The sequence below is a fragment of the Malaclemys terrapin genome, chromosome 10 (assembly GCF_027887155.1).
Source record: "Malaclemys terrapin pileata isolate rMalTer1 chromosome 10, rMalTer1.hap1, whole genome shotgun sequence".
Classification (NCBI taxonomy): domain Eukaryota; kingdom Metazoa; phylum Chordata; order Testudines; family Emydidae; genus Malaclemys; species Malaclemys terrapin.
Window position 1 is genome coordinate 2,958,390 of NC_071514.1, and position 23,131 is coordinate 2,981,520.

The 23,131-nt window shown below is 48.4% G+C and overlaps 1 protein-coding gene and 1 pseudogene across 9 annotated transcripts in view; both read left to right on the plus strand.

The window, feature by feature from the left end:
- TLE3 (TLE family member 3, transcriptional corepressor) overlaps positions 1–11,780 on the plus strand; it is a 46,182-nt gene extending 34,402 nt beyond the window's left edge. For 5 of the 9 annotated variants that reach the window (XM_054041645.1, XM_054041646.1, XM_054041652.1 and 2 more), the window contains 12 exons: positions 1,020–1,139; positions 1,436–1,486; positions 2,186–2,338; positions 2,759–2,891; positions 3,377–3,567; positions 4,576–4,652; positions 5,217–5,466; positions 5,674–5,921; positions 6,643–6,790; positions 9,682–9,832; positions 10,716–10,792; positions 11,340–11,780. In XM_054041645.1, the coding sequence (XP_053897620.1) occupies positions 1,020–1,139; positions 1,436–1,486; positions 2,186–2,338; positions 2,759–2,891; positions 3,377–3,567; positions 4,576–4,652; positions 5,217–5,466; positions 5,674–5,921; positions 6,643–6,790; positions 9,682–9,832; positions 10,716–10,792; positions 11,340–11,447 (1,707 nt within the window). In that variant the 3' untranslated portion in view covers positions 11,448–11,780. The remainder of the gene's footprint in view (positions 1–1,019; positions 1,140–1,435; positions 1,487–2,185; positions 2,339–2,758; positions 2,892–3,376; positions 3,568–4,575; positions 4,653–5,216; positions 5,467–5,673; positions 5,922–6,642; positions 6,791–9,681; positions 9,833–10,715; positions 10,793–11,339) is intronic. The other 4 variants (XM_054041647.1, XM_054041653.1, XM_054041650.1 and 1 more) reach the window with 1 other exon arrangement.
- Positions 11,781–21,329: 9,549 nt separating this feature from the next.
- Positions 21,330–21,430, plus strand: LOC128845001 (U6 spliceosomal RNA; annotated as a pseudogene).
- Positions 21,431–23,131: the final 1,701 nt, after the last annotated feature.

A 23,131-nucleotide genomic window follows, 5' to 3' on the forward strand; every position in this document is an offset into this window, starting at 1 on the left:
CAGCAGATGAAATCCTGGCTCCATTGAATTCTATGAGAATTCTGCCACTAATGGGGACCAGACTTTCACCCAGAATGCATAACTTCATCAGTAGGACACTGCAAACCCTTTAGCAAGTCAGTAACCTCGTGCACATAATTGAGTGTGAGGACTTCAGTGGGGCTACTAGCCAGAGGAAAGTTATTCACGTACTTGCATGTTAGCAGAAATGAATTCCCAAGTACTGGCTAGTTTTGGTGAGTGCGCTCGCGCGCTCGCTCTCTCTCTCTCTCTCTCTCTCTCTCTCTCTCTCTTTTTTAACTTCTTACCACCTGCAATCAACTGCAGAAGCTGCCTTGGAGAAATACGACTGCCATTTTTCTTTTTAAATTTTAAATAAGGATGTTAACATCCCCTCCCTCCCATGAACAATTTTAAATGCACTCGAAACTCAGCAAGCTATGCCACAAAGCTGTGCTCTGCACTGACCAACCCTCGTGCCCCTCACAAAGCCCTGCTCATGTCCAAGGGGCTCCATGCAGGTCAGGGTCTGACCACATGGAGCTGTTTGCAGGATCGGGGCCCTGGTCATTGAAAAGCTCAAAACAACGGTCCGTAGTCCTACCCTACAGTCAATGTCATGGCGCGGCTTCAGGCTTCGTTGTCTTGCTCTCTGTGTAGAGCTCAGTAGTGTCGGATGGTCAGGGCTAGCCGGGCTGCTCACCTGCCAAAGTCTGCATAGCGTCAGAGCCAGAGTGGGTTCCCAAGTGGAGAAAGCTGTAGTGCCCACCTCTTCTGACCTGGGGAGGGGATGGGGGCAGGAGCAAGCCCCTCTGTTGGTGCAGCATGGCCTGAGGAGAAGGGCACTCAAACGGGCAGGTCCTTGGCCATGGAGGTCAAAGGTCTGCCTTTAAGACTCACCCCTGTTCAAAGAAAGTTTTAGCTGTTTTAAAAGCTGCCACTTCTGAAATCACTTCAGATTGTGATAACCCATTTAATGTGGAGCTGAACATCTTCCTGGATTTTTTTTCTGATTCCAGAATAATTCTGTCTCGCCATCAGACAGCCTGAGAGCTAGTGAGAAACACAGGAGTTCTACAGACTACAGCATCGACGCCAAAAAGCGGAAAGCGGAGGAGAAGGACAGCATGAGCCGCTATGTAAGTCAGAAGAGCTTTTCTTGGTATTCACTTAACACTTGTGTGTGTCTGAAAACGAGGCGTTCCAGCCAGATGGTGTAACACGGGGGAAACAATCTCGTAGTGCGGGATAAGAGAGCTCCTTCTGTTAGGGACTTCTTTATAGTCGTCTTGGCTACAGTTTTCAAAAGCACCGAAGTCCAGTTGACTTTGAATGAGCTCTAGGCTCCAGAATCCCTTTTGAAAATGCTACCCCTGACTTCTGGGTTGGCAGAGTCTGCTCCTCTCGCAGTAGCGTGACTTGCTGTGTGTTTCAGGACAGCGACGGTGACAAGAGCGATGACCTGGTGGTCGACGTCTCCAATGAGGTGAGTGTGGGTGTCGTTTTGCAAGGCTGCTGCTTTTGCTCTGATTTAAAGCTGACTTTTGAGGGGGAGAGTTTGGATTGAGGCACCAGATTTGGTATGCAGGCCCTAAATCTCCATCACAATGCACGGTCTGGTGCCAGGAGGCCTGGCCTGGCCTTTCTCTGCCTCCTTTTTCTTTCCAAGAGTGACCATATTGAGACCCGAGTACTGTATCCCCACAGGCCAGGGATAGCTGTGGCGGGGGTAGGCCCAGTCCTGAGCTGGAGAAGGCTGCCCTGTTCGTAGGCCTGTCCTGGCTTAGCCCTGATGAGGCGCTGATCAGTCAGACTTGTCAATGCGTCTGTGGTGCGGACGCCCAGTCGCTATGCGTTGTGTTGAGGCCCCTCCTACCCTAGCTCTTTTCACATGGGCTACTGCTTTGATATCGGCTTTGAACTAAAGCCCAGAAGTGAAAGGAGCTGTGTCCCCTCCCGCAGCCAGTCCATTTCCCCCTTTAGTTTAAACGCTCTCTCTTTGGGCTACCTTAAACTCAGGCTCTTTCCGCTGTATCTGAGTGCAACGACAGCATGTGAAACAAAGAATTGTGTGGTCAGCATGGCCATGGCCCTCCTGCGCTTTGAAAACAGTGACAAGCGGGTACTTGAAAGCTTTCCCCCTCCTCTGCCACTGGGCAGGTGCTAAATGCCGTCTTGTCTTTAGGATCCAGCTACACCCCGTGTCAGCCCAGCCCACTCGCCGCCTGAGAACGGGATAGACAAAACCCGAGGGCTGAAGAAAGATGCTCCAAACAGCCCTGCCTCCGTCGCCTCGTCCAGCAGTACGCCGTCCTCGAAGACTAAAGACCTGGGCCATGTAGGTGGATTAGTGCCCAGTATGCGGCAGCCAGGGGCTGCGGGGAGGGCTGGGGCTGCCTCTACCTTTGGAAGGAGGCTGGTCATGTGGTGTCTAAACCTCTCGGCCATGTCTTCCCAAGGGAAAGGTGCGCTCGAGCTCGCTGGCTTGAGGCGAAACCCCAGTGAGGACAAGGCAGCGTGTCATCGTCCCGAGAGACCGGCCTTTCACGTGACCCTGTGAACTCCGTGATGACGACACGCTGCCTTGTCCTCCCTGGATTTCGCCTCCAGTCAGTGAGCTCGAGCCTGGCACGCACCTTTCCGTGAGGAGCTCCTCCTGCACTGAAGGCAGGGCAGCAAGACGCAGTGAAAGGAGAGGGGTCTCTTTGTGCTAATCACTAAGCCACATCTCTTCTTGGGTTTTTTTCTTTCTGGCCAGAACGACAAATCATCCACGCCTGGGCTCAAATCAAACACTCCGACGCCAAGGAACGAAGCCCCAACTCCTGGGACGAGTACCACTCCAGGCCTTCGGTCTATGCCGGGCAAACCAGCGGGCATGGACCCATTGGGTATGTGCTCCTAGAGTGGTTGGCTCTTTGGGGGAGAGGCCAGGATTTGCTCTGTGATTGCTAGTGCAGTGCAGCCCTGACTCTGACTGGGGCCTCCTACATGCTAAATGCCAGAGAGTTCGATGGTTTATGGCAGCGATACCGAGTCAGCCGCATTGTAGTCTCTGTTGCCGTGGCGTCAAAACAGCGGCCTTGTGCTGCCACGTCACCAAAACGTGCTGGGGAGGCTGGAGCCAAGCGTGGCAGAGCCCTTCCTCTGGCAGTGGAGCTCCCCAGCTCTTCACCCACCACACGCTGCTAGTTTGTGACTTAACATTCATCCCGTTAGAGCCACCCTGTCCCTGCCCGTTTCCGGGGAGACAGGAGCACGGGTGGGTGGGTGGAAGCCCCAAGGACTCGAGTATTGTGGATGTAGTTTAGCAGGCTACAACTTTCCCAGGTGCCTGGTAGGTGAATCTAGTGATCGCCAATTTCCTCCTCTCCAGCGTCTGCCCTGAGGACCCCCATCTCCATCACTGGCCCCTATGCGGCTCCCTTCGCCATGATGGGACACCATGAAATGAACGGCTCTCTGACGAGCCCGGGGGCCTACGCCGGGCTCCACAACATCCCGCCCCAGATGAGCGCCGCTGCTGCCGCCGCCTATGGCCGATCGCCAATGGTGAGCTTTGGAGCTGTACGTAGAACTTTTAGCTCCTTCTTTGGTCACGCTGGGGGGGGGGGGGTCTTCCCTAGAGCTGCTGGTGTGCTGAGCTCTGGGCTCTCCCCGTAGGGAGTGAACAGTCAGCTCTGGGCTCCCACCCGGTCAGCATCATACAACTAGAGAGAGAGGGGAGGGCGGCGGAGGAGATGGTGGAGTGAGTCATTGCTATGAAGCCAGATGCTTTCAAACAGCTGCCTTTGGTTCTGCTCCTCTAATGGGCTTTCGGAGAACAGCCTGGCTTCAGTGCCAACGCCTGCAATGTAAACCCAGCAAACCTCAATGCTGGGACTAAATGTGCTGTCCGGGGGTCTGCGGGCACCGGGAGAGAAGCCTCTGTCTGAACTGGAGTTAGCGGGACCGCACCCCTGGGGACCAGCCCCGGCACCTGTTTGCAGGGGTGTGTAAATCCGAGCATGTGTCTTGATCTCAGCATCATTCGCTTGCGATCAGGTGCCGAGGTTTCAAACAATGCTAGGAGGGTCTGTTTTCGTGGGGCCAGATCCTGGGGTCCCTGCCCACTTATAACCAGTCTGGAGCCATGCTCTCCTGGAGGCTTGTTGGGAGCTTGCCTGAGTATGGGCTGATCAGGACATGGAGAAAGGACCTTGGCTTTGGCCCTGGGGTTCCTTGCCCATCTGGAAGCAGCAGGACATTGGGGAGCACCTGTTCCCACTGGATTTCCACTCTAGTCCTGCAGATCCCCAGACCCTAGGTAATCCTGGCAGTAGCTTCCCATTTCTGGTGGGGGGTGGCGGGAGGGGGGGAAATATGTGTGGAATTATTATTGTTAATCAGCTGTCCTAAGGGCATGAGGAGTGATGTGAAATGCGAAAAGCCGGGGAAAGCCCCAGCTCCTCTGTTCCCTTCCACACACTCCAATGCCACGTGGGAGTTGGCTCAGTATCGCTGCTGGTGTATGTAAGAAGCGGGGGCGTTTCATTCAGTAGCCAGCATCTGAGGCCGTTGCTGTCTGTTTTACAGGTCGGCTTTGACCCGCATCCGCCCATGAGGGGCCCCGGTCTCCCCACAAGCCTTGCGTCCATACCCGGCGGGAAGCCGTAAGCCACCGTTTCTCTTCCTATGCTGTGTTATGGTTAGGTGACTCGGGGCGTTTGCTCCCTCCCCTCGCCACCACTTTCATGCTGCTTTACTCCTCTATGCGCCCATTGTCCCGTTTTCCCCCCTCCTTACCCCCGGTCAGAATCAGCACAGCCTGGCCTTGGTGCGAAAGATACGTGGCTTCTTCCAAAGTGCTCGATGCCTTGTCCCCGGGTTTGCAGGCAGTCACGTCACTGGGCGCACAGGGCACCCAGTTGGACCGTTTTCAGAGCTGCAGAGGCCATCAGAGATTCCCAGGCCAGAAGGGACCATTGTGATCATCCACTCTGGCCTCCTTAGCGCCCTCAACATCCCCGCGGAAGTCAGTGACTGACGGATGTGCTCCCTGGGAAAGGGAGTCTGACCTTGCTGTCTGTCCTGCCGTGCTATGTGGCGCACAGCCCAGATGTCAGAGAAGTCAAGCAACTACATGATGACTGTGGGTTCTGTGCCATGTGTGCAAACCTCTCTCCTGGCCTAATCCCTCTCCCCCGCCCCCCCTTGCCTTTGTCCTCCCCCTACAGAGCCTACTCGTTTCACGTAAGTGCTGATGGGCAGATGCAGCCGGTCCCATTCCCTCATGACGCCCTGGCTGGCCCCGGCATCCCAAGGCACGCTCGGCAGATCAACACACTAAGTCACGGGGAGGTGGTATGTGCTGTGACCATTAGCAATCCAACCAGACACGTGTACACCGGAGGAAAGGGATGTGTGAAGATATGGGATATCAGCCAGCCAGGCAGTAAGAGTCCCATTTCGCAGCTGGATTGTTTGGTAAGTTGCAGACGGAATATGTCCATGGGTGCGAGTGTGTGTCTGTGCTCTTGCTAACCTGATCCGGTCTGACTAGCTTCGAACCATCGTGAGCTTGCTCATGCTGACCATGCAGAAAGAATGTCACTTACTTTCTCCTATGCCTGTTACAAGACGCGTTGGACAAGAACCTCCCAGTAACCGTAGCGCCATCACTTATTCCTGCAGAACAGAGACAACTACATCCGTTCCTGCAAACTCCTCCCCGACGGCCGCACCCTGATTGTGGGAGGGGAAGCGAGTACGCTTACGATCTGGGACCTGGCATCCCCGACACCAAGGATCAAGGCTGAATTGACCTCCTCTGCCCCAGCATGCTACGCTCTGGCAATCAGTCCTGATGCAAAAGTCTGCTTCTCCTGTTGCAGCGACGGCAATATTGCTGTGTGGGATCTCCACAACCAAACGCTGGTTAGGTGAGTCTTTAGAAATGGATGTTGCCAAGACACCAGTGTGAAACTATGTGAGGTTGGTGTTTGGAATTCTGTGCTTTTCATACCGAAACATTAATTTTTGGACACTCTTGAATTGTTTAAGAAGACAGATGGCAGAAAGTCTGGCAGCACGTGAAAGGAAATAGTGTTAGTTTAGGTTATGGGGGCAATATATAAGTAGTGATCAGAGCTCAAACTGCGCCAGTGTCCACTGGAATCTCTCTCAAGCTTCCTTCTTGTTCTCAAGTCTCAGCTTTACTGAAAAAGAAAAATGAGTTTCTAGCTGCTACGAAACCTTAAAAATGGGAACTGAGGGCAAACCGGTGGAGGTGTCCGAGCCTGAAACATTAGCTCTGAGAGATGGGAGAGGTTGCTTTTGTGGGAAGAGCTGGGGAAAGAACGACTACTTCGTTCCCCCGTTAAGTCCCTGCCAGTACTCGGCCTGTAGAACAGACTGGAACTTGTGCAACTTCATTTGTTAGATTGTATCGTCTCACACGCACAATTTTCTTTTGTATAAACATGGCATCCAGCTTCCTTATCAGCAACTGTTTTGGCCTTGGAGCGACTGTACAGATACTGATGGGTTGTTGTTGATCCCTGAATGTAACGCAAAGCAACACAAGTGTTGAGAGAGACACAACTGTGTTTGGTTGAGGTTTCTAAAGCCCTTCCTCTTGTGTGTTGGATTTTTGTTTCTCAGGCAATTCCAAGGCCACACAGATGGCGCAAGCTGCATAGATATCTCGCATGATGGTACAAAATTATGGACAGGAGGTCTGGACAACACGGTGCGTTCCTGGGACCTTAGGGAAGGAAGACAGCTCCAGCAGCACGACTTCACTTCCCAGGTAAGCACTGGGTTTCTGACAGCCTGATACCGGGCTATTGCAAAATTCATCTTGTTGTGGATTCTGATGAATGGGGTGTTTCTTTCCTTCGGCACTGATACCGGAGCAGGGTGGGCTATGCGCTAACCAGTGGGTTTAAGGTTATCTGGTATCACCAGTATTTGGCTGGAGTTTGTGGCTGATTCTCTTCTGTGTTGAAATGTCATTCAAGGGTCTCCGTGGCAACTGGCAGGGTGCATCTTAATATTCTTCTCAATCTAAATGGGAGGGTGCCACAATTCTGGCACCTTGGGTGTCTTACAAAGGTGGGGCAGACCCGACTGCGCTGCTTGAAGATTTGTATCCCTAGTGGGCTGTGGGTGGGAGGGGAATGATGCTTTTCCTTGTTAGTGTACAGACTAGCGATGTCTAAATTAAACACCGCGGTCATTCCTTTGTCAATAAGTCAGTGACATGAGCAGTGGTTGCCGTTAAGAAGCCAGCATTTGTCAACAGGTGCCAACAATTGCCATAGTTTGGAACATGAGACTGGTCACACTGGGTCGGACCAGTGGTCCATCTAGCGCGGTACCCTGTCTATGACAATGTCAGGTGCCAGATGCTTCGGGGGAATGAACAGAACTGGGCAATTTATTGGATGATCCATTCCCTGCTGTCCAGTCCCAGCTTCTAGCAGTCAGAGGTTTAGGGACACCCAGAGCATGGAGTTGTGTCCCTGACTATCTTGGCTAATAACCATTGATGGATCTATCCTCCATGAACTTATCTAATTCTTTTTTTAATCCTCTTATACTTTTGGCCTTTGCCACTCTCTTGGCAAGGAGTTCCACAGGTTGACTGTGCGTTGGGTGAAGAAGCACTTCCTTTTGTTTGCTCTAAACATGCTGCCTGTTAATTTCATTGGATTACCTTTTTAGGGGTAAACTGGTACCTCAGATCTTACTGTTGGTAAATGCTGTTGTCTTAATGGTAAGCAAACCCCTGCTGGATTAACCAGGTCTGCTGCTGCTGTAAGTGATATGAATTCCCAACTTCCTATGGGATTTCCAGTTTCTATTTAACTGAACGCCCAGTAGTCGGAGGCTTACTCCAAATACCTGAGGCTGGGCGGCTATTGTCACTGCACATCAGTTCCCCCAGACCCCATATCGCTAGTTAAACTTGTAAGTGCCTGATAAGGGAATAGAAACAATGCATTTCTGACTGTTCTGCTGAATGAGAGAGAGTCTCAGCTGCTAAGCCTCAGGCACTGTCTGTCAGGAGTTCCCACTGTATTAACGCTTGGCATTGGGAATCTGGCCAGCCTGATGCCATGCAGTCAGTGCTGCTGTGGTTTCCAGGCCATGAACAGGCAGGACTTAGACCCCAGTTAATCTTGCTGCTTTCCAGGCAGAGTTTTCCTAGGTTGGGAAATGCTGGAAAGACGCATTCTGTCCACCTCCATAAATACTCTGGCTGGAAACCTGTCCCTGGAGCAGGTTGCATTTGAGGCTACAGTGCTAGATTCAAAAGAAGAAAATCTCTTGTCGTTTGTTCACGTGGGTCCTGGTTTTGTTGGACTGGAAATGTCAGTAGCTTAGGTGATTGAAGCAGAATCCTTCCAAACTCACCAAACCACTTTTGTTTTGAGTCGTCGATCTTGCTGTCAGTTGTAGTAGCCAGACACACATTTAATATCAACCCAGGGCATGTGTGCCCCCCAGTATAGGAGAGCGCATAGAGGCCCTAATTTTTATTCAGTTCTACTGGAACTTGGAATAGCACAAGACTATAAATGAAGAGCAGGGAATTTTCTGCCATTCCAGGGAAACCGTGCTCCTGACCCACTCCAGCTCCATCGACAGAGGTACCAGAATCTCCCTCTGAACAAATCTGTGTGTGTTTAAATAAAAAGTTCCTGTTTCATGATGTGCCTTTTGTATTGATCCTCGGCTTTCAACAGAGCTGGAGTCAGTAACGCCTGGCTGCAGAAGCCATGGCAAATCCAGCAGTGGCAGACGCTTAGTCTTGTATTTAATTGCACTGAAGCTTAAGTTAGGAAAAACAGGATAATCAGTGTTTAGTTCCTGGTTACTAAGATTCTGAGTGTGCATAGGGGTATGGGAGAAAGGGCCTGTGGTTTCCTGGATAATTCTCCATTGATTTCCCCCCCCCCCCCCTTTCATTTAAGTAGATCAATTTATATGTTATGTACACAGTTTTCCTCAGCAATTACTGCTCCTGGACTCCCTGTGACCAGGGCTCAAAGAATTTTTAGCTTTGGGTGGTGATGGAAATGTGTACTCTTCTGGGGTGGGGAAATTCATTGTATGGAACCGGACTTGTGTTGCTGCCAGCCCCAAAGTGAGCAGTTATTTCTGTTGTTGTTAGTTTAGGACTAGTCATATACAGGGCAGTACTCAGTCAGGAGGAAAAGACTCACTTCAGCAACCAAGGAGAGGCATTCTTAGGGGACTAGGGAGCTCCAGCTACAGAAATCTTTGCCTCGAGATCGCTTGTTTAAATCTGGGTGAGGTCTGCGATGACTAAAAGCTGTGGGACAGTTGATGGCGTGAGTTTGGGCCCTAGCTGATTGGTGCCAGTTGTGATGTGAGCATCCGAGTAGCTGTCTCAGCTACTTCCTTGTTGTGACAGCGACCCCAGCATGGTTGCGGCCTGCTGCATGGGCCAGGTCGAGAAGCATGCCATGCATCTGAGCCTACCATGGCTGCGCTCTGGGGAAATGAACACCCTGGTGGTCTCCAGCACAGCCTGTGAGTCCGGTCCCTTTTTGCTTTGCAAAAACTGTGTCTGTAGCAGGGTGGGTTGCGGAAGGTTGGGCAAATCCAGGAAGCTGATTGGCTGGTGAGGAGATGAACGACCGTTCTAAGACTGTTTGAATATCCCTTTAGATCTTCTCGCTGGGTTACTGCCCCACCGGTGAATGGCTTGCGGTGGGCATGGAGAGCAGTAACGTCGAGGTGTTGCACCACACCAAACCGGATAAATACCAGCTTCACCTGCATGAGAGCTGCGTCCTTTCTCTGAAATTTGCCTACTGTGGTAAGTGACCTCTGGCTTAGTTAAGAGCTCTGGCCCCATTGACTTTAACAGGGCTGCTTGTGTGTTCAAAGTTGGGCATGTGGGTAAGCCCCTGCTGAATTGGGACCTCTCTGAACCACTATCCTGAGCACTTCCATAAGAGATTGTATACATTTGGTCCATGTGTAAATGACTTCCAATAGGATTTGTAAGGAGGATGGTTAAATTGTAGGTTCCAATTGTAAAACAACCTCCCTGCTCAACTGGACTGAAGGTGTGACGTGCTAAGCAATATCACTGAAAACTGTGTGAATCAAAGTCCTGCCCACACATTAATTCGTTAACCAAAGCAGAGGGAAAATGCACTGATTGGAAGCCAAGGCTTAGGAGTGGTGAATCGTCTAACTAAAAATTGCACATTTTAAGCTACCTCAGTTTGCTGCTATCCTCAAAGACAAGCCAGTTGCCTTCTGAAGTGACAAGGCCAGCAAATGGTGGTGGTAACTTTATCAAGGCGGTTGATTAAAAGGTACTAATGATAATAAAATGGCCTTTTCTGTTCTATAATCCCACGCTGGTACATATGTAGATAGCAAATACAAGGAAACGTAGTGTCACTTGCCAGGATTCTGCCAGACCTTTTCATTGGTAGGAATTGTTCCTATATGTGTGCTCAGCTCAGAAATGGAGAGGGGCAGTGCGTGACCTTCCCTACCGTGCATGCATTGATTTCACAGTCACTAATAATCTCCTGCTTGGGAGCTGACAGAGGCTTGGCTCAGAAAAGCCCCACCGTTGGAATAATGTTCCCATTGTGAAACTAACCTACACAATATAAGTTGCAGCTTTTGTGTCTGACCTGCCCTGATGTGGGGGAACTGACGCCGTGCTTTGTGTGTTTTAGGTAAATGGTTTGTGAGTACAGGAAAAGATAATCTTCTCAATGCCTGGAGAACGCCATATGGAGCAAGCATATTCCAGGTAAGAGGGCGCTCTTGCTTGGGCCTTTCGAACGTCTGTCCCTCTTGTACCAGCCGTGCAATGGGGAGAGCCATTACAGCCGCAGAGCAACATTAAATGCTGCTCTGCAACGAGCCGGGTTTGAGAGTGACCTCGGGTCTCCAAGCACGGGGCTAACACCATTGTCTGTGTAGTTCGGAAGGTACAGAAACTAAAAACGGGGATCACCTACCGCAGGAAGAGGGGCAGATGTAACATCCCGCTCTTCTGCAGTGAGGCCAGGGATGTCTGCAAGCCGTCCTGTCAGTGTCTCACAGAAAACGTGTGGAGCTGGGAGGAGAACCCACTGGCTAAAAATGACTGATAGTGAATGTGGCTGAAAGGAACTTGACAGAAAAGTGTATTTTGGTGCATCCGCAACTTTAAATTTATCACTGTTTTGCATGTAAATAACAGTAACTGTCTCATCACAAAGAAGCTTTTCTCCTTAGTCAGCTGCAGTTGAAAGTGGAAGATCTAGAATGTGAACTGATTTTTCTGTTTTGTTTTTTTTTCCCCCCTTTTCCAGTCGAAAGAATCCTCCTCTGTCTTAAGTTGTGACATTTCAGCAGATGACAAATACATTGTTACAGGCTCTGGTGACAAGAAGGCCACAGTCTATGAGGTCATCTATTAAACAAGGATTTTAACAGGGCTGTCAACTCTGAATATTAGGCTCGAGTCTGACAAGACAATGGCAAAATTCTGAAGGATGTAGGAAAAGGAAAGGAGAGCAGCCATGCATTGAGAGCGTTTCCTGCCAGGCTGTGTAATGTGGATCTTCATGGACTCCGAGTAATGTACATGGACTGATGCGTTTCAGCAATTTTTATTTTAAGCCGTGGCATATCTGGATGTATTTGGAGGTCTGTGAATACGGCACACATTGAAGCCCTAAACAGGTTTTGTTTTGGTTTTAGGGTTTTTGTTGTTGTTCTTTTGTCTGCGCTTTGGTGGCACTATAAAGGACTTATTTTTTATTGTGACTTTTTTTTTTTTTTTTTGCGCTCTATAGAAGACTTGTGAAAAATGTAAATAACGGACTAGTGAATAGAACTGAAAGGGTGAGGTTAATCCTCCTGGTACACTAGTTGTGTATTTTTTATTTTTTATTTTCTTTTTGTCTGCTGTAATTGTATTCCACTGATGGGTTTGGTGGTGGCAATTCCCTCCCCCCCCCCCCCCCCCCCCCAAAGTATCCATTTGAGATACTACTTTGACCTGCAGCTTGTAACCAGATTGAGCAGAGATGTCCACTGGTGAAAGTTGTTCCTACTGTCGTACATGTGAATTGTTCAGTGTGTTAGTCAAATGTTTGAACACTGTATGGACTGAAGTGAAATTGGTCAGACCTTCAGCTACTGATGTGACATCGGCAAAACAATCACATTTTTCTATGGATTTTTGTGCTCATATGTTTGAAGAAAACAGGAAGTCCATTTTCTAAGACACTTCTGCTCAAGCCCTTCTTGATCTTCGGACATAAATGATGAGGAATAATTTCAAAGAAAACCTAGTAAAATTCAGCTCAGGGAGCCGCGAAAGAGAGTAGCAACTTATGTGTTTTGTATTCAAATGAAAGTCAAGAATTAGAATGGATAACCTTTAAAATACAATTCTTTTTTTAAACAAAGTTTACTAACAAGTAGGGTTTGTGTGAGGTGGGGGCGAGGGGCTGTCTCTGGTAGGGGTCCGTGGCTTTATGGTCTTGTCACTTTTGGTATATTGGTTCCATCGGAGGAAAACCCATCCCCACACAGGCCGGTGTATCAACATTTTGTACTAAAAGGTTAAATAAATCAACAGGAAATAAAAGTATTTGTGTAGCAGAAGTGCTCACCCTGTATTGTAGCATATGGAAGAGAATTTTTATACTACATTTTTATGGATTATTTTTTAATTTTTGATTTTAATCTGGTCAAAAATAATTAGGGTTACGGTGAAAACTACCTGTTTGAAAGCGATAGTACAAAAGAAGAAACGGACAATGAAGTTGGAGATATTCTTTAACTTTCTGTTCTTGGACGTCCATTCAGCATCACGTCTGAATTGCAAGTAGTCAGCAGTACCCTCCAGCAGTAGCTATTGGTTTGGGGCGGGGGAGAATATAGATTTGGGGGTGAAAGTAAACTTCATAGGAATTTTTTCCCCAAAGTCTCACATTTTAAGATTGGACTTTTTTCCCCCCAGAACAAAAACAAGGGAAATTTCAAAGGCAAAAAGTATGCACCCCAGGAGACTTAGTAGTAGTGATGCACCTCTGATTCCAAGAAACTTGCCTGTCATGCAAAAAAGTGTGAATTTTGATTTGTTATGCACTGTCACAAAAAGCTCTTAAGTAAAAAAGCATCTTTTAAAAAAGAGAATGGTTTTTTGAAGTGCAGTTATGTGCAGAAAAATGACTATGTAAAGATGGCACCATGTTCAGTGAATCTGCTTTCTATGAGAGCCAGATCTGCTTATTTTTAATGGCTACACATTTTTACTCTTTTCTGTTCACTTGTATTGTTCCGCAGTGTGATAGCAGAAGGAGACGGATTCTTTTATGGCCTGCTCATCATCCGCGGAATGATTTTTGTAAGTTCCAGTTGCAGGATCATTATTACTGGTGATAATGTGAGAGTGCTAATGAACCCAGCTTGACTCTCAGTCCCCCATGTGAATTAATCCATTGAGAAACAATGAACACAGAGCCAGAGAATGCCATATTTAGAGTCACTTTTCAGTGTACAAGCCACACTTTACAACCAGCTTGGAATGAGTTGGAAAGGGTTAGAGGGTTTTGAACTTTGAGTGAAAATTCCCACTTTAATAACACCACAAGCTAATGTCCCAAAATGGTTGTTTGCAAGTTGGTGCTTTTTAAATAATAAAAAAAAAAAAGATAAACTGGGTGTAACTAAGTAGGCGGAGGGTTACTAAGTCACACTGTCTCAACTTTACACCAAAGTATGTAGCAGAATATGTACAGCTGTTAATAACTACAACTGTTTTTGTAAAAAAAAAAAAAAAAGTAGAGAGAGAATAAAAATTAAATGTAATGAAGCTCAACTGAAAACCAAGTGTCTATAAACCATTTGCGCTCTGAAAACCTGCACTGAGTTGTTAATAAAAACAAACAAACAAAACGGCCATTGTTGTTCTTACGGGTGGTGAGCCTGGCCCGTCGGCTGGTGGAGGGATGAAACCTAAGGTCGGTAACTCCGTTTCCTACTCACCATGGCCACAGGCTGGGCCGCTGCTGCGAAGCTCGGGCCTGATCCACACCCCTTGAAGTCGTTGGGAGTCTGCATTGATGTTGAAGAACTTTGGCTCAGGGACGCCGAGATGAATGTGCGCTGGGGACCGGCTGCGTTGTTCTGTCTCCCGTCGTGAGCACAGTGGCTGGGAAGCGGGACTTGAAGGGAAAGTGAGGAAGCAGAGATCAAAGGGCCAATCCCCCAGGCCAGCTCCTGATCGTACACAGTGCCTCGGGTTGTAGTTGCTCCTTCTCCTGCTCTTGATGCTATATCCCTGTTGCCACTGTAGAGTAGCAGTTTAGAGCATGTGGCTGGTGGGTAATGGGTGTGACTGTTCAGTGTTTCGATATGTACGTGACTGCTGAAGTCACCGGTAAAGACAAACCAACAGCAGAATACGTTCAAGACTCCAAAGTACCTCTGCCAGCATTTTACCTTGTCCTTTTCCTGTGACAGATGATTCCAAACAAGTCATGAGAACACTAGAGCCAGGCCTTGAAGCTGGCTGCGTGCTGTAATCCAATAGATGTGGGGATGGGATTTCCTCCTCCACATTATTATTATTATTATTTTATTTTTTTTAAACTCTGTCTTATTTTGGAAAACATCTGTTCTGTACAGAGTTCCCACTCCCCGGATGAAGAGACTAAAGAAGTAACCTAGGAAGATGATCACAACCGCTGCTAGTATTGGCAATACGATGGTACCTGCTTCAAGAGATTGATGGAGAATTGGCCACCTACTAGAGTTTGCCTTTAAAGTTGAACAAAAATTAATACAGAAAATCTGGATATTTCAAAGTTCTTGGGGCAAGTTTCTCCTTAGAATCATCTTGCCCCAGTTCTGCACTGATCAACCACGGGATGACCTTGGTCTTCACACACATCCTATGGATGTAGAATTAAGTTGGTAATTTAATTTTGGTTGGTTGGTTCTGTGGCCTAGCACATGGGCAAACAGACACTACTCTGCCCCTTTGATACATAAATACCTGCTGCACCCCACACGTTCTGTCCGGGCGGTGAGTGAGGCTGCTGCTTCCATTGACAAATGGAGTAATGCAATGCTCTGTGCCATTTGCGGGGAGGAGAAAGTCTTTGGGGTCTGTAGGCGTGCAACCGAATTCTTATTTCTCAGAGGGGTGGGGATAAGTTGGTCTCCTCTGTGGAAATTATTTGATGCAAATGTCTAGTGTTCCATTGCTTTCAGAACAGGCAACCCCTGACAGAGATAAAGCACTTTTCTTGAACTAGGACATATGTAACATCCTACAGGGGTTTCCCCAGTGATGTATTGAACATGACAGAGCCTGCTGGGAGGGAGAAATAAAAAGCTGGAGCAGCACTCTAGCGGCTTGGGTTTCCGATAATGTACAGCAGTAAATGGTTATGAGTGCATTAAATCTGATTTTAAGCTGAATGGAATGAGGCACTTACACATGGGGCCATTAAACGACACAAAAATCACCAGAAATTCTTTGTTGTAAACTTTGGAAGAATTTAACGCAAAGGCATAAAAATGTGTTTAGTAACAACCCAACTCACTGGACTAGTACAAAGGACCAAGCCTACGTTGCACTATTGTTGATGATGATGTATGCGTATTGTGATGTTCTCCTTTCAACAACTTCCAGCAATGTGTTGGCCTTTATAATTAATTTGGCTCGACTGTAACCTTTCAAAAAGCACTGACTAGAGAAGGTGATAAATTTTTGAATAAGCTAATTCCACTTTCCCTCTACCAGCAAGGCCCTCTTCATGAGCTGGGCTTTCTCATCGCTTTCCAAGCTGTCTGCACTAATTTCTTATCTTGCATATTAATAAGGGCTTGTAAAGATGCTTTTAGTTCCGCTTTGGACTGATGTTGCTATAAAATACCGTAGAGTAAAGAGAAGCCGTTGCTACTTCGCTTGGCAGCTTAGCAAATGGTTTGACCACGTGGAAGCCTAGCATGTCCTATTTGTCAGTTACTCCAGTCTGGGGGTTGCTCTAAATACCTGAGTTTAAAAGAATAGCTTATTTCAAGGGAGAGCCATCCCAGGCTGCTGAATTAGACTTGCAGCATTTTTGGTCTTTGTTTTGGTGAGGTGCTTCGTTGGGGAAGCTTTATGCTTTGATTTCAAAGGTCATCTGTAGCAACTGCTATTTGTTTAACACTCTCTGGTTCAAGCAGCCCCCGTATACGAAGCAAAGTAAATAATTGTCAAAAAAGCGTCACGTTTCCAGGGGAATTCAAGGAAATGTACCTGAAAACACTCGGGCCAGCGAGGAATCTGTTCCTCAGGATCGATCGACTCCCTGCCTTTTGTTTCTATTTCAGCTCCTCTTTGCACTTTTTGTGCCTGGGGATTTATCAGGAAAAACCTTGCGTCCATGGCCTCTTGACTGGTGACGTATTCAATTGGCCTGATGGATTTAGTTGTGTCCTGTTATGTTCCCTGTGTGGTGTTTATTGTGGTTGTGTTCCCTGGCAGGGAGGGAGCTGTGCCGCCCCGCTGGAGAGAGGGCATACAGCTTGATTTTCCACAGGTTTTCTGCACTGCTGCTTGATGGGATGCTGCAAAGTCATCTGTTCTGTCTTTCAGAAGTCCCATGCCGGCCTCTGGCTGTTAACTAAGCTGAACAAGTGTTTGCTGGAGCAGCGGGAAAAGCCAGGCCCAATGCTACCAGGTCTAGGCACGCTCAGGCTATATTTGGTGAACAATAATTGTTTTCATTATCTTCATCTGCTCTTCATCCGTGCCATCCTCTCATGAAAGCAGCAGCAGTCTCTCTCTCTCTCTCTCTCTCTCTCTCTCTCTCTCGCGTAAGGGCTCTGCAAAGAGAGGGAACATAAGAACAGCCATACTGGGTCAGACCAATGGTCCATCTAGCCCAGTATCCTGTCTTCCGACAGTGGCCAATGCCAGGTGCCCCAGAGGGACTGAACAGAGCAGGGAATCATCAAGTGATCCATCCCCTGTTGTCCATTCCCAGCTTCTGACAGACAGAGGCTAGGGACACCATCCCTGCCTATCCTGACTAATAGCCATTGATGGACCTATCCTCCATGAACTTATAACAGGGTTCAAAAAAGAACTAGATAGTCTTGGCCTTCACAATATCCTCTGGCAAGGAGTTCCACAGGTTGACGGTGTGTTGTGTGAAGAAATACTTCCTTTTGTTTGTTTTAAACCTGCTGTCTGTTAATTTCATTTGGTGACCCCTGGCTCTTATGTTATGAGACAGATATGTGATGCTGGCAGCTTCAATTCTGCTTGCCAGCGAGGCCCAGACCAGGCAGCCGGAGACCCCACCAGTGTAGCTCAGCCTTGACCTCCAAGGGACCTCTTGAGGGGGGTACCTTTAGTTTCATCCTCCTGTTCAGTTAGCACCAGCGTCACCTCCCGTGGGGGAGCTAGTGTTGGGCAGCACCTTCTCCAGCGCATTAGCACCAAGCAGGGTGCCCCTGAATGTCAGGAATAGGGCTGGCTTCAGGGCCCAGCTGCTCAACCAGGGGTGGGCGTCTGTCTGGCAGGGATTGGATTCAGACCCTCCCCCAATTCGTTTTGCATCCGCTACCCAATGGGCATCAGCCAGTGACAGCTCTGTCTGCGCTGGGCTGGACTCAAGCTGGCATCCTGCAGGAAAGTTCCTGCTCCTATTGCCCTGCCGGGGCCAGCTTCCCTGCCTCTCTTCGGCGTGGGGGCGTATTCAGCGAGCGGGAAGCAACCTTTATAGACTCCAGCAGCTCCTCGCTCAGAATGCAAGCAGCCGAACGTCGGGCAGGCCAGGTACCGCTGCAGTCTGGGTGAGTGTTTGCTTATTGTCTCCACTCCGGCTGTTGCCATGTCTGGAAGTTATGAAAGCCCTTTTTATCCACCATACGCTCAGTTGCTGTGGCACCTAATGCCAGTCTCTCATCCCGGGCGCTCGGAACAGATGGCACGAGGAGGCGCGGGACGCCATCAGCTGTTGTTATCTCTAGCTGATGACACGGAGTGTAAATTTTGTTGGCACTACTCCCTTCATCTGTTCTGCCGCTGCATCCCACCAGTTTTAATTACTGTAATTGAGTTATAATGAATGATTGTGCATTACCATTGTCTGGGATGTGGCGGGGAGGATTCTGTTCGTTAGACACTTCATTTAACAACATGCCCCTCCTCGTTGCTTTGTTTATTTGGTTGAAGGGTGTCATCACTTCAAATGGCATAGATAAAACAGTCCTCGCAGTGTCTGCCGTTCGATGTTTATCATCTCTCCGGTCCCAAGAGCTAGTGCTTCACCGGATCCCGGTGGAAAATTGCACTACTAGATAATAAATTTGGCTTAATCCCTCCAAAAACCTGCAGCTTGCTTTGCCTGCTGAAAACTATTAGCAGCAATTGATAAATGTAAATGTATTTGTATTTTTATACAAGCGCCCCTTCCTCCCCCACCCCCCCCCATGAAGACTGTCTTGTTTGACTCTTCTATAGCGGGTGTTTCACCCGTCCCAAAGCAATAGAATCAACAACTGGCTGCAAGTACGTTTTCGCTGCATCGCCTTTAAATCATCCCTGGGACAGTTTATGCACAGCTAGGCCTGGCAGATTGTTGGCCTTTTAACAGGTGACTCTGACTAATGCACATGGATACCTCCTAATACCTTCTAAATATACCTCTGCCCAAATGCTGCCTGTTGAAGATGAATTTTTAATGGCATTGAGGAGTATGTCTGCATTTCTCATATCACTGCAGCCTCTGCAAGTGTTTTAGAGGGGGCTTTCCTCTGGCTGGAAAAAATAAAAGCCCTGGCCAGGGTTATGGGGGCGGGGAGGGAATTGGTGGTACTCACCCAAGTTCCAGCCCCGAGCTAAGTGCCATCAATTTGCAGTGCAAAACCAAGCTGCCACGCTCAGCAGATTGTGTGGCTGGCCTGGCTGTTTGGAAGACAGGGAAGCCCTGAGCTCAGCAGGAATATCGCCCCCTCAGAGGGACCTAGGAGCCCTGCTGGCATTGGCTTCCCCTTGGGGCTCAGATGTTTCCCGCGCTCTGTTCCTCCCATCTGGCCTTTCGGCTGCATGGTTCGGATGGGAGAGGGGGCTAAAAACAAGTGGCCCTTCCCTAAAAATCATCCATGAATAGCTCCACTCAGAGTAGCTTGTGCAATCCGTGATCCTCCCTCCCCTTTCATGCTGTGATCAGCCATGAAATAATTTAAATGTCCACATTTTAAACTATCATCAATGGCATCTGAGTTAACCTCCCTGGAGACACATGGGGCAATTCATCTTTTCAGAGCTATTGCGTCAGGCTCTCTGCAAATGCAGGCAGGCAAGTTTACACTCATTTCACATTGTCAAGGTTCTCTCTGTGAACCGTAAGGGCTAGACTTTGCCGTGTGTTTTTAATGAAAGCTCAGATTCTGGAGACCGATGAGACCTTCAAAACTAAGTGCCAGGTCGCTGACCTGGCCCGGTCTAAGCCCTGACCATCGCTGAGTTTTTCAAAAGCGACTTGTGTTTTTAGCATGCCTCAGTTTTAGGTGCCCAACTAGATGTACTTTAAAGGCCCTGATTTTGAGAAAGTGCTAAGCACCCACCCTTTGAAAATTGGGGCCTTTAACGAAGTCTCCAATGGGACATCTCAAATCGCTAGTTTATTTTTGAAGCTCTTGGTATTACTAAGGTCTCCACGTCTTTTGGAAAATATTTTTTTTTCTAGGAAACAAATAAAAAGGGAAAGGACCATCTGAGGCCACCCTTCTCCGTGGACAGTGTCTGATTGGCTCTCAAATATCACTGTGTTTTCGGCAATTCTGCCACACCGGACATTCCTCATACTTGCACAATTTTGCCATGCAGCAATGCAGCTGTGTGTGTGGATGCACTTGTTTATTTTAATCTCCTGGGTTTCATTCCAACTATCCTCTCATGTGGCTTGGGTTGACATCATCTATACCGTTTCAGGTTTTACAAACTGAAATTGTTGGGCTGTGGTCCTCAGGTTGTAGTATTTCCCCCCCCCCCCCCACGTTAGTTTATAATCGGACTTGATTTCAAGTTTAATGACCATGTGCTGGTGCTGAAAGCTCCTTGTTAGTGAATACTGCATTGGCTCTAGTATTCAAGTTGCTTTTGTTAGCTACACATTTTCACTGAATTCTCATGTTACAAGAGGACATGTTGCATCACCTGAAACAGTAAAACCACATACTATAATGCCACACATTAAAAGTTTTTCTCTTTTTTTCTTAGCTACATGGAGCAAGTACAGTAGTTGGCAAGGAGTTTTCTGAACTAGAAAACTATGTTCTTTCAATTCACAAGCCGTTCAGTTCACTGATTACCCAAGCCATCTCCAGTACCTGCTGAACTGTTTATAACTCAGCCAAGAACAAATAAAGGCTATCTGCAGCCTGGGAGTTGTAGGAAGCCACCATGACCTACAAGTGCCAGCATGTACTGTACCTGCCTCTATTAAAAACGCTGCTGAGTATTGAAAGGATCTGTGCTAGCTCAAGCAGAACTTGTGAGCGTGGTGCAGGAATCAATGGGAGAGTTTCCATGGCCTATGTTATGCAGCAGATCAGACTACATAAAATGTATGCCCTACATCTTTCAAGTTGCATTGTGCTGAAGAGGCATAAACGCCTCATGGCTAGACTGCAGTTGAGTTGGAGAAGCTTGTCTTGTCCAGCATCCGTGTGAAGGTCCAAAAAACTCTGCGCCTGGCGTCGGGGACGCTAGCTCCTACCAGTACAGTTCTAGCTCGTAGTTGGTCAACGGTGAGATGTTCTCCAGTGAAAAACTCTGCATGGAGACATGGTTGAATTAATGACGCTGTAGCCTTAATGGCCTGTGTCTACCATTCTCTGACCTGCCCTACAGGTGGTGAGGAACCAATCAAAACTAGCTGCATAACGTGCAGGATGGTTGCCGAACCAGCTGTGGGATGGTGGGTCTGCGGCTAGAACATCCAGCTGAAGTGGATCACTAGCAGCCTCGAGTAGCATTCTGGAACAAGTTTAGAAAGAAAGGTGGGTAGCGAGGCAGGGTCTCTCCTGGGGGCAGCCCCCACTGACAGCTCGCTAAGAGTCCTAGACGCCATCCGAGTGCAGGCTCATGGTGTGCCGCCCAAGTCCACTGAATTGATGGCGCATTTTCTTGTTTAGGGCACTAAGCTCAGTGACTCCTCAGGGCTTATCGACACTCGGGAGATTTTTTTTAAAATGTCCCCGCTGTTGCGTCAGCATGCGCAATGATGAATGCCCTAGCAGAGACAAGGCTCCTGCAGCTACTTTCAACATGGCGTCCAATAAACCTGTTCAGAGCAAGTCAATTGGAATGATACAGAGAAGATTAGCATGGCCCCTGCGCAAGGATAACACGCAAATTTGTGAAGCCTTCCGTATTTTAGGGGGGAGGGATAGCTCAGTGGTTTGAGCATTGGCCTGCTAAACCCAGGGTTGTGAGTTCAATCCTTGAGGGGGCCACCTAGGGATCTGGGGCAAAATCAGTACTTGGTCCTGCTAGTGAAGGCAGGGGGCTGGACCTTTCGGGGCCCCTTCCAGCTCTATGAGATAGGTATATCTCCATATATTTATTCGCTATGGCGTTAAAAATGGCTGCAGAAGCCTTGCCTATATTAGGGCTTTCAGGATGGCTACCGCTGGTGCCACAGAGGGAAATCGGAGTGGTAATGTGACGAAGGCCTGCTAATGTAAGGAAAGGGTCTCCGGTCTCTGTTGTACTCCACTGAGGGGTTACACATGCGCACTATGTGGCCCGAGCTGGAGGATTTGAAGGGAGCCGTGACTGTTGGTCCGTGCACATGCCCTTGCCTCACGTCAGGGTTTTGTCCGAGGAGCTAAACGGCAGGGAAGACGGACTGCTTCTCCAGTTCCTTCTCTCCGCCGCATGGTCCGAGTTGGAATGACTAGTGTCCTTTTGTCTCTGACACACTTAAAAGAAAAAAGTTTTAGAAATTGTATAGAGTTTGGTTTTATTCGACTGTTTCTTACGTAGTTTTCATTTTTAGTAGGAGTTTTTGTAGGATTTGGACTTTGGGGGAATCTGTTTTCTGCCCCCACCTCCCAACCCAATTACCCACACTAGTATCTGGATTATGCAGAAGACACCAGGATTCAAGCTCTGTGCCTCCTGCCCACGTTACAGGTAAGTAACCCCCTCTTTGCAGGGCTGGGCCCCCATTCACTGCCTTCTATTGGCTATTAGAATTTGAGATCTACCATTAATATGCCTGCCTTGATTTCTTTGCATTTTCCAAGATTTGCTAGTTTGCAGTTTTCCTAATGTGGGTCCTGGTTTTGCCACATATGCGGATGCCTTCAGAAATCATCCCCCCACTGACACAGAGAGAGGGAGCTGTGCCTCCTCTAAGGAGTCCTACGTGATTGGCATCCTTCTCCTGGGATGGGTCTGTGATCTCTGTTCTTCCCAGGACAAGCACTCCGAGGGCACACAGCTTCCTTACCAAAGAGCATCAAGCACTATGCCTCCCTGCGAGTGAAATCCCACCTTTTAATAATGGGTGGACAGCCAAAGTCAAGTAATGAAGCTGTCAGGCTTATCTCTTCAGTATTTATTAATTTCATACCAGTGCTATTTCTGGGCAGTTTCATTTCCCTTGCCACATGAGTCCTGCCGCTAGTGATGCTTTGTGCGTTGTTGGAAAAACCCATCAGCAAAGAAGGAATTTGGCAGAGATGCTGGAGGTGGAAGGGACTAGATTCACAAATCAACCTGGCGTGGCACGGGCAGAGTTAAGGACAGCAGCGACTTCAGCGTTCCTGAGCATGCTCAGTGCCTGCAGGGGAGCCTGCTGGAAGGCCAAGGCGGAGCGTAGTGCACACACGGCGGTGGAGCTGCTGGGTGCAGCGGGGATGGCTCCACAGGGACTGGTGGTGATCAGTTGCATCCTGCTGTAGCCACTTGAAATGCTGGGAGTTCTGCACAGCCAGCATACCAGGCAAGGGGCCACCTAGGCTAGCCAACGGGAGGTGCCAAGCTGAGGGGTGTGTGCTGATCCAGGCGCCTCCCTCTAGTTAGGATTCTCGGATGCAACCCCTCGCTTGGCATTCGGCACCTAGGCTGTTT